Source organism: Corylus avellana, chromosome 5 (genome assembly GCF_965113065.1).
Source record: "Corylus avellana chromosome 5, dhCorAvel1.hap1.2, whole genome shotgun sequence".
Taxonomy (NCBI): domain Eukaryota; kingdom Viridiplantae; phylum Streptophyta; class Magnoliopsida; order Fagales; family Betulaceae; genus Corylus; species Corylus avellana.
In genome coordinates, this window is record NC_142494.1 from 10,973,203 (window position 1) to 10,984,508 (window position 11,306).

Consider the following 11,306-nt stretch of genomic DNA (forward strand, 5'->3'; position numbering starts at 1 on the left):
CTCTTCTTCACCCTTTACTATCATTCTAAAATGGCTGGTAAAGTGGTGGAGTCAGGGCAAATGACTATGACCCGACCCAACCAGCTTATCTTATATATGATTAGATGGGGATTGCTTCCAATTTCATTATATAAATTTTGGGTAAAATTTACTTTGAAAACCGGCAAGAAGAAGGCATTTAAGATCTTATTATAAACATGGTTAAGATTGTACTTAACTCGATCATGTGGAATATTTATGATCATAACATACCATCACGTTTCGCAGCCGATGTCTACCGTGGGCAGGCAACTCTATCGTCACTCATTTAATAGTATTCAATAACGTAATACTTTTATGCTCATGTATAGTACTAAGACACTTCAATTGAGCAAATACGCCGTTTTCTCGATAACTCGATTACAAAGACCTATTCAATTTTACACTCGACGAATTGCATCAAATCCCATACTAGATGTAGTGGATGTCGCTAATACCAAATGATACAAATTTTAAATGAAATTCACCCTTGAAAACTATTTTACAAATGGAGAGTGCCTAAAAGTTTATTCATGTTTTAAGATAATGCATTCGAACAATTAATTAGAGAGGATTTTCATCCTATGTGGCTTCATTCTGTTTTTTTTTTTTTTTTTTTTTTTTTTTTTTTCGGCCGGGGGGGCCGGGTAAAGCTCAGCCGCCCTTTGAAATTGGACCAAACGGACCAGCCAGCTGATTCCTTTTGACATATGAGGAAATATGCAAAGGTATATTTTAAAAAATAATAATAATAATAATAATAAAAAATGTCCCCATGAGATTTCATTGAACGGCAACTAATTGAACTTAATTATAAAATATCTTGTTCTCAAGGGGTAGCTTAATCGGCTGAAGACTATGTTTTATGAAGCGGATGTCACTAGTTTATATATATAAAAAAAAAAATTAAAAAAAAAACTATTTTGACCTCAAACCAAATATTTAGAAGGGATAACTTCACTTTAAACCCTTGAATTACCATGCGATTTAAGAAGCTCCCAAACTTTAAAGCTTTTAAATTTTAACCTCTGAACTTTCAATTATAGTCAATTTGAACCCATTCGTCAGATTTAGTCGTTAATTTCCCTGATTTATTCCTTAAAAGACCAAAATATCCCTGATTTTTTTTTTAACTTTATTTTTTTTTTAGAATTAAAGATAAATTTGAAATTTTATAAAAAAGTCGGGGGTATAAACGTCATTGTCTCACTTTTAACATTTAAAATCTGACGAATGGGTTCAAATTAACTACAATTGAAAGTTCAGAGGTTAAAATTTAAAAGCTTTAAAGTTTGGGAACTTCTTAAATCGCATGGTAATTCAGGGGTCTAAAGTGAAGTTTGGGAGCTTCTCAAATCCTATCTTTCTTTCTTTTTTCAATTGAATAAGAAAAATAGTTACAATAATGAATCATTTCTATTCTTGATCAGAAAGAAATAAAGAGTCATTTTAGGGTCATAGTACAAATATGGTTAGCGCTTTCTTTATATTGTTACAAAACAAATGACCCACTGAAGCAAAAGGAACATAGATTTAAACAAACTTATTTGAATCCCAACATAGATTGCCGAAATGAGGTTGGAACAGTAAATACACTATCAAAGTCCGAATCACGGGACCAACATTAGCTAAATCCGTCTTTCAAATTAAAAAAAAAAAAAAAAAAACATTTTAAATTAAAACCACCCAACAAGGAATATGTCATTTTCAAATAACCTTGGAGAAAAGCAAATCCAATTTGAGATGAATTTTTTTTTTTTTGAAAAATTTGAGATGAATTTAATGTAAAATACTATGCACATATTGACGTTTGCGTGGGGCTATTATAGAGGAAATCATGCACAATTGACTTCTCTTGGAGTCTCAGCCCAAACCCTACTTCAAACAAAACGACGAAGGATAATCACTTTCTAGGTGGCTTCCAACCCCAAGTGTACAAAAGTGTTTCTCTCAACATCGTTTTCCCTGTTGCCCATAATCACATGCCCCTTCACATCCATGCTTCACAACTGACCCCAGATTTTGATTTATATTTAATTAGTGTCACCTATGTCAAAATAATTATATTCTTAGGGAATTAAGTCTATTATATATATTAAAAAATGGCATTATTGATTGCAAAGTTTGACTTCTCTTTCGACCCATATTGAATTGGAGTATTAATTATAAAGATTACACATATCTTTTCCTATAACCTTAGAAAAAATGAGGCCTACATCTAAGATATTTAATTGAAGTGAGATGTAAAAGAAGAAAACAAGGATCAAGCGCAAGCCGTTTGACTATGATATTAAAGTCAAATTACTATTTACCTCAAAAATTTAAGAAAGAATTATATTTAGTCATTAGGTTTTTATCTTATTTGTATTTAGTCCTTAAGTTTTATCTAAGTTTAAAATAGGCCTATCTACTATTTTACTATCAAAATTAACAGTTTGTCATCAGACACATATGTCTCATTGGACACGTCAACGTCCATCTCAATACCTCAATGCAATGTCACGCTAATAGAATTGAAGTCTTTGTTACTGTGGGTTTACTCTTTAAGTTTTCGGGTTTTATCTTTCTCTAAATTCTATTTGTCAGATCAATGATTTTTTGGGTTTTTTTTTTTTTTTTTTAATGAATGACTTAACATTTGTTGACGTGGCATTGCATTGGAATGTTTATGACATGTCAAATGAGACTTGTGGCGGATGACAAACTGTTAACGTTGACAATAAAGTGGCAGAGAAATTTATTTAAAACTTGGTAAAACTTAGGGACTATATACTTCAAATTGAAAGCTTCAAGGACTAAATTCAAATCAAATGAAAACTTAGGGCTTAGGAGCTAGATAAGATTTTCTCAAAAATTTAAGAATTAATTTAATATTTTAACAATAAAAAAGAGATTTTCTTTCTCTAAAAGCATCTTTGATGAGTGGGCCCAATGTATTCCAGAAGGGATGGCCCAATTGTTGGGTGTGGATGAAGTTTTATTGATCATTTAATACAATTAAAGGATAGAGACAGGCCTAATAGATGATCATTTGTGGTGGCTGCAAATGGGCCATGTTTGGCTGAGTTTTGTTGAACCAAGTTCCAATCACAGGGAACACTAAGAATCAAAAGAAAATAAGTGTAATCTATTTGAATTGTCACCCAACAGTATGCATTTAAGTGGTTGACGTGGTAAATGTCATGCAAACTCTCACGTCTGTTTGTAAAACTGTAACGTGAACTGCCACGTGGCTTTAAAGGGCGGATCTGAATTTTGATAAAATAGCAATGGTTGGCATGGTTGTGTTAAACATGCATGCTGGCTCTACCCACCAGCAGCACCATATGAGCCTTCACATTGACAGGTTGTCTTGTGTCTTTGGTGGGAATAATCAGAATCAATTAAAAAAAGCCAGTTTTTGTGATGGTATATATAGCAAGACAAATCAATTAGTGATTAAAGCAATTTCTGCTGCTTTTACCAAATCTGGTGGCTTAAAGAAGGAGAAGAGAAATTTGGAAACTTAAGATCCAGTGTGTGCCAATTAAAACCGGGGCCATGTAGGCCATAATACAGCAAAAGCTAAGCCAAGTTGATTGTATTTATTTGAAGTTGCTTAGGAAATGAGCAATATCCTGCTCCCCATGATTTTTTGGGTTAAATATATTTAAGCCTTTTGAACAATCAGCTATTTTTCAAAAAGTATCATGAATTGACATGTGTGACACTTAGATACATTAAATTACAATTTTGTTGCAATTAAACTACTTTTCTGTCATATTTCCAAAAATACCCATATTTTCTTAAGAAAATTAAAATTTTGATTAAATACTAAAATACATAGAGTAAGGTTAGATGAGTATAGAAATAATTTGCATGAAATTTTGATTTTTGATTTTATTTTTTTTAAAGAAAATATGGGTATTTTTTAAAGAAAGACAGAAAAGTAGCTTAATTACAACAAGATGGTAGTTTGATGTATCTAAGTGTCACACCTGTGAGTTCCTAACGTTTTTTAAAAATGGCTCACAGGTCTTTAGTGTGTTAAAAAAGAAAAAGAAAAAGAAAAGAGAGATAATTTAAACTATGTAATGCATGCCTCCATTCACAACTCAATGATAGCAGCAGCTCTTAGCTTTTGTATTGGCTGCATTTACCTAACTAAATGTTTTTATAATGGAGGACATTGATTGTGGAATAGATGGTCAAGTAACTTACACGCTACAATGGCCCAAAATGAATGAGTATTTTTCTTCATACAAACATGTGGAGATAGAGACTTCTCAGAAGCCCTAATTCTAATTTCTAACGAGTTTTATCATGTGCTATGTTTGCTTTCACTTCTCCCACCTCAACCACCTTTTGGGTGTACCTTATCCACTTTGATAAAAAATAAATAAATAAAAAATTTTAGGAGTCAAAACTATGGATAAACTCAAAAATAAAAAACTATATATTAATAATTAAAGTAGAATTCCACTAGGCCAAGAAGCTATGGGTGAAAAAAAGGTTATCTTTGGGGAACATGTTTTTGTGATTATTTTACTTCAACTCTAAGATTTGTTTACTTTCTTCTTTTAATAGTTAGATTTGAGTCTAAGATGAACGTGAGACACATTAATTACATCTTTCCTTAACCAATGTAAATAATTGGTCCAAGTAACTTGTAATTTTAGCTAGTGTAAACTTTTTTGGGTGTTTATAATCAAGTAGTAAGAAACAAAAAATAATAAATGAGTCTAAGATGAACTTAAACTTTTCATGTAAGTGGATTTGTTTTCCATATTGTTCGTCGAGGTTCGAATATCTTGAATGGCTTAGTGCTCGGATAAGGGATAACTTAAGTGTTCAAGGTTTATCCGTGCACATTAGCTCAGTATATAACCCTCTGGTTAGCCGTGCATGCAAAGTTTCTTCTTTTTGCCATCCAAAATAAAAAAATAAAAAATAAAAAATAAAAAGCAAAAAATTGCTAAATTTACAACTCTTTTACAATTTGTTAACACGCGTCAGCATAAAAGAGTTGTGAGTGTAATATTATTAAAGAAAAAAAATAAGTAAAAAAGAAAAAGAAAAAGTGAGTAACATTGAGGTTAGAAAACCAAGATATATTATTAGAGGGTTATGGTACACGGAACGGCAGACTAGCCAATTTTTTTTTAAAAAAAATATTTTTAATTATAAAAAAAAAATAATAATTTGGCTGGCGTGCCACGCACACCAGAGTTCTCTTCAGCATTACCCATTATTAGATAGTAAAATTACAATAAACATCACAAGACAAAATTATATGAAGCACCACTCAAGAGGAAGACAGAAGCTTTTTATCATAGGTTTCTGTTTATTGTTGGTTGGTATGTACGATTTGTAAACATCATCTTGTTCAGAGCCCAATGGGCCGTGCAGCTTCTTGAACCTCTTGGACAGATATTGCCAAGTGGAACTATATATATATATATATATATATATAATTGCATTAGGAAAAGTTTGAAAAACACAAACAAATCAATGCTAAAAACTTGAAGTTTTGGTTAATGGAATTAATGTGTAATTTGTATACATATATATAATAGAGGCTCAAATTATATAGAGGTGTATATATTACACGTTTTATAAAATTTCCCCACAAGTTACAACATTTTATAGCCTAGTTCACTTGCAAACGGTTGATGCAATTTTTCGATTGGTGATGCAATAACTTACAAGATAGATAGATGTAAGCAAAAGAGTTTGCCGGTGTGAGCTGCCCAGAAATAGCTATGATAATATTCTCAAAGAAAAGAGGACATAAGGAACTTAAAAGTATATAGTTAATGTGGAAGAGATAAGCTCCCCTTATATAACTCTTTGAGCTCATCACTTAAAGTTGTCTTTTAACCTAAGAATCACAGCCGCAATCGACTCCTGTATATGGCGTGGATCTTCATTAATTACAGATACACTTCGATCTCTTGAGAGGTTAATTCGGATTTGATTTGACAATGAAGTGGATTCCTTGCTTTGCACAAAGTTACTTATTCGGCATCTCAAACCCAACAATGAGCTTTGTTTAAAGTGGTCTCTCAGGCTTTTCCTCTCATAGGCCTAATACCCAACACAAACCAACATATAGCTCTAGTACTTAAGTTTGTGGTGCGTTCTCAAAGAAAATAGGACATAAGCCATAAGGAACCTAAAGCATATAGTTTTTGTTGAAGAGATAAGCTCTCTTTGTATAGCTCTTTGGGGTCATCAATTAAAGTTGTCTTTAACCTAGGTAGCACCCGCAATTGACTCCCATATATGGCATGAATCTTCATTAGTTGCAAATACACTTCAATCTCCTGAGAGTTTGATTCGGATTTGATTTGACAATAAAGTCGATTCTTTGCTTTGCACAGAGTTGCTTGTTTAGCATCTCGAGCCCTACAATGAGCTTCATTTAAAACGGGCCTCTCAAACTTTTCCTCTCTTAGGCCTAATACCCAACACAAACCAACATAGCCACCGAGTTGTTTAAACTGCATCAAAACCTTTATTGGCTTTTCCCAATTTGAAAGCTTTTTGAGAGAAGAAGCCCATAAAATGTATTAATTAGCTATTCCCTTTCTTATAACGTTTTGTCAGATCACTGTTGTTCTAAGGCTGCCATCAGAGAAAAGCAAAGAAAATTGAGAAAATTTGCAAGATTTTTCTATTAAATGGTCAGATCTTCCCCAAGAATAGTGCCTTCAGGAGATTTTTGGACTGGGGACCAATTTAAATTTGGAAATTTTTTCCCTTTTTCTTTACTGAGTGAAGTAGGTAGCTCTATCATCATGACCATAAAGAATGAAAAAAAGGGGAAAAAAAAAATTGAATTCAAAAGACTTAAAGCATCAATGGTGGTCAACTTATTCAAACTGATATGCCCTAGCAATTATTGGTTGAAAGAATTATTAGTTGGCTGCAATATTTGCTCAGAGAACAGAAGAAAAGGGATGGCATTTCTGCAGAACCTCATGACAGTAAGTCCATCGATCCTGACCAAATTTTAGTATGAAAAAATGGATTAAATAGAGGAAAATTATAGCTTGACAAGGACTCATTAGCTCGGATCCCTGACCCATCAACCAAATCCGGATCAATTGGCAAAATTGAAACTACAGCCTGCTGATATAATACACATAAAAGGATAATAAAATTGGATATTAATTACAAGCTCTTCATGACTTTTTACTCAGTATAGACGTGCAAGAAAAGGAGTAGTTGGTATGCTTATAAAGCATACAACTACTACTTAGAGTTAGTGAGTTAGAGAAAATAAAACAAATCCATAGGTCCTGGAAAAAGGTCAACTTTAAACAAACACGCCACCCCAAATGCTGCATAGTTTTTAAATATTTTTTCCCCTTTTATTCCACGTTTTTTTTAATAGTACATCAGAAACAAATTACAAACAACAAGGACAAAAATTCAGATAAAAAAACAAATACAAGCTTAACAAGTGAGAAACTTAATCTAAACAGACTACTAACACTTTAATGTTGTACCGGAAGGAAATTGGAAAGGTGGAAGTCACTTGAAAATGCAGTTAATGAAAACCGCGGCTCACTATGATGGATAAAACTATCAGGAATATGAAAGCCCCTATAAATTTAGATCTAGATCAATTTCCAAAGAAACCAAATAGATTAAGGATAAAAAGACAACGGAAGCGGGATCTCCATCGATCACAGTCCAAGAGTTTCACTTTTGGGGTACAAGTGTGCCTTATACTTTTTCTAAATATGTATTTTAGTTCTAGTTCTTTTACAAGCTCAAAACAGCTATAATGGTGATAATCTATTTTCTTTGAAGATGAAAACTGAAGCCATGCATGGACTTAAAAGTTGTTTGGTTATATCTACCATCCACCAACTATGGGAATCTAAAGGGGGAAGCTTTACCTAAACCATCTTGTACAGATTGCTCTTCTGCATGCCCTAACAACTTAGTTAAGTCAAAGTTCTCAGTAATTGCTTTGAGAAGGGCTATATTATTCACATGTAGGCATGGAGCTAGTCACCAACATTTGACATGTTTCTTCCCAATTGGAGATGTTCAACCACATCAGTACCCCTTAAAAAATGTTTACAATAATTAATCAGAAACCACTTGAAAAAGATTGAAAACCACCCTTTGGCCTGGTTCAACTGTTATAATCTGTAGGGAATATGAGCGTTTTCGTTGTAAGCTTGTATTTGTTGTTCACTGATTTTTGTTGGTGTTGTTTGTAATTTCTTTCTGATGTACTATTAAAAAAAAAAAAGTAGAATAAAAGGGAAAAAAAATATTTAAAAACTATGCAGCATTTGGGGTGGAGGGCACCTTTTTTCAGGACCTATTGATTTGTTTAATTTACTCTAACTCACTAACTCTAAGTAGTAGTTGTATGCTTTAAAAGCATACCAACTACTCCTTTTCTTGTACTTCTTTGCTGAGTAAAAAAATCATGAACAACTTTTACTTATTATCCAAGTTTATTATCCTTTTATGTATATTATATCAGCAGGCTCTAGTTTCAATTTTGCCAATTGATCCGGATTTGGTTAATGGGTCAGGGATCCGAGCTAATGAGTCCTTTTCAAGCTATAATTTTCCTTTATTTAATCCATTTTTTCATAATAAAATTTGGTCAGGATCGATGGACTTACTGTCATGAGGTTCTGCAGAAATGCCATCCCTTTTTCTTCCGTTCTCTGAGCAAATATTGCAGCCAATTAATAATTCTTTGAACCAGTAATTGCTAGGGCATATCAGTTTGAATAAGTTGACCACCATTGATGCTTTCAGCCTTTTGAATTCAATTTTTTTCCCCTCTTTTTCATTCTTTATGGTCATGATGATGATAGAGCTTCCTACTTCACTCCCAAAAAAGAAAAACTTGTTGCTAAAACGAGTGCAAACCCAAGTGCAAGCTATCACCAGTAATAAATTATCGGTAAATGCAAGGTCGATCCATAGGGAATGGTAGACACTAAAGTAGAATTCCTATTAATGTGCAGAAAAATAAAAAGAGTAGGTTTTTGTTTTCCACTAAAAAGCGGAGCAATTGAGTTTGATTTTGATAACATGACACAAGGTAAATTAAGCATTTAATTATATATTTGAATCATAACAATAAATTTGTTCTCATAAAACTACTTTCAAATTAAAACTGACATTCAATTATTAAACTATGAAGAACTATGAAGAACTACAAATAGAATCGTCTCAAGAACAGGTAATAAAAAATACGTGGCTTCACTCCTACCCCTAACTAGACATTTAGCCACTCACAACTATAGAAATAAATTCTATAACTAAAGTACTAAACATTGACGTTTTTTAAAGCAATAAAAAGAAATAAACTGTTTGTTGGCCCCTTCCAAAGTCAGAGTGAGAGGAAAAAGACTCAATAAAATTCCAAACTCTCCTTTGTGTTGGGCAATTGCTTCCCCCTTTAAACTGGCCGAATTTGTGCTTTTATATATAGGAAATCAGAATGGGGTTGAAAAGTAGGAGTTAGCTTAAGAGAAACAGTAGGCATGGAGATCAATTCCACCATCAATAACAAATGGAGGTTCTGCACATTTGCCAGCTTCATAGGCTGCATGATCCTTCTTTTGTGTCTGAATCAGGGCCAATACAGAGTAAAACTTTCGACTCTTCCAACAGTAGGAGCATCAATGGCATTATACAATGACTCGGATGATCAGCATTCAGCAGCTAACATGCAGTTCTTCTTGCAACCATCAAACATCATAGAATATGGAAAGGTGGCAAGTGAGGAAGAAGTAGTAGAGAGCTGCAATATCTTTGATGGAAAATGGGTTTATGATCCAATGACAAGTCCTGTTTATAATGGATCACAGTGTCCATTTCTTAGTGATCAAGTTAGTTGCCAGAGGAATGGAAGGCCAGATTTCGAGTACCAAAAATGGAGTTGGGAAGCTAAAGGGTGTAAGATTCCCAGGTAAGTCAAAAGGCTTCCAACTTCAACTTCCCCCCTCTCCCCTCTCCCCTCTTCAATTTATGAAATTAAGTTCATCCATTAATTTTGACTAGGTTCGTCTTTAAAGGTTTAATGGTACAGACATGTTAGAGAGACTTAGAGGGAAAAGAGTGATTATTGTTGGGGACTCACTCAACAGAAACCAGTGGGAGTCTCTTGCTTGCCTTCTTTACTCTTCTATTCCTTCCTCACAAGCTCAAGTTCATGCCAAAAGTGGTGTCTACAAAGTCTTCCGAGCAAAGGTAACAGAAAATGACAGTTTCAATATTTATTTCAGCCAACCCGAAAGGGGCTAGCGGGAATAAGCCCGAGCTTTATCTGACCCCATTGAATGCAAACAATTCTTTAGAGTTATGTTTGCGGGCATAAGCCCGAGCTTTATCTTACCTGTGTGAAAGGGACGCTTTGCACTGTGTCCCGAAAAATCTAATCAGGGGGAAGCTCCAGATACCATCATTGATCTTTTTTTCTTCATTGTGCGGATCATAAAAAGATATTCTTGTTGTTTCAACAGGACTATAATTGTTCTGTGGAGTTCTACTGGAGCCCCTTTCTAGTTGAATTGGAAGAAAACAAAGCAAGTGGGAGTAAAATTCTAAGGCTGGACAAACTTTCTGCCTCGGCAAAGAAATGGCATGGTGCTGATATTATGGTGTTCAACACTGGTCACTGGTGGGTTCACACTGGGAAGATCAAAGCGTAAGCTTTCTTTCTAAGTCTTTTCTGAATTTTCTGAAGTACTTGAGAGGAGATTTATATCTGATAGGAGAGACAATTGCAGGTGGGATTTGCTTGAGTATGAAGGAAAACTGGTTGAGAAGATGAAGATTGAATCAGCATTTGAGATTGCCATGAAGACATGGGCTGGTTGGGTTGATGACAACGTAGACAAGAAGAACAACACAAAGGTCTTCTTCCGAAGCATATCAACAGAACACAAAGGGAAGCAGTGGTGCTACAATGAAAGCAAACCCACCATGGATGAGTCCTATGCAGCAACATTTCCTGATTCAATTGTGGAGATTGTTGAGAGAACTGTTGGGGGCCTGAGGACGCCAGTGAGATACTTGAACATCACAAAGCTCTCCAAGTATCGAAGAGATGCTCATCCAACAGTTTACACTGCAAAGCAGGGGAAGGTGTTGACACCAATGCAACAAAGACAGCCAAAGTCTTTTGCTGATTGCAGCCACTGGTGTTTGCCTGGAGTGCCGGATACGTGGAACAGGCTACTGTATGCATCTATTGTCTTTGATAACTCAACAGATGCTTTTATTTCTTAACATCTATTCATTTTCAATGGAATTGAAAT

The 11,306-nt window shown here is 34.2% G+C and overlaps 1 protein-coding gene across 1 annotated transcript; it reads left to right on the plus strand.

Annotated features, from left to right (window-relative positions):
- Positions 1 to 9,435: 9,435 nt before the first annotated feature.
- Positions 9,436 to 11,306, plus strand: LOC132182960 (protein trichome birefringence-like 42). Its single transcript, XM_059596333.2, has 4 exons — positions 9,436 to 9,955; positions 10,062 to 10,236; positions 10,509 to 10,693; positions 10,776 to 11,306. Exons 1-4 carry the CDS (start codon positions 9,528 to 9,530, stop codon positions 11,275 to 11,277), a joined length of 1,290 nt encoding a protein of 429 aa, XP_059452316.2. The 5' UTR covers positions 9,436 to 9,527; the 3' UTR covers positions 11,278 to 11,306.

Excerpts from the sequence above, each read along its gene's own strand:
- LOC132182960 (XM_059596333.2), top strand. The coding sequence starts at position 9,528 with ATGGAGATCAATTCCACCATCAATAACAAATGGAGGTTCTGCACATTT. Across the intron at positions 9,956-10,061 it reads AAAGGGTGTAAGATTCCCAG|GTTTAATGGTACAGACATGT; the intron begins GTAAGTCAAAAG and ends TCGTCTTTAAAG. Across the intron at positions 10,694-10,775 it reads CACACTGGGAAGATCAAAGC|GTGGGATTTGCTTGAGTATG; the intron begins GTAAGCTTTCTT and ends AGACAATTGCAG.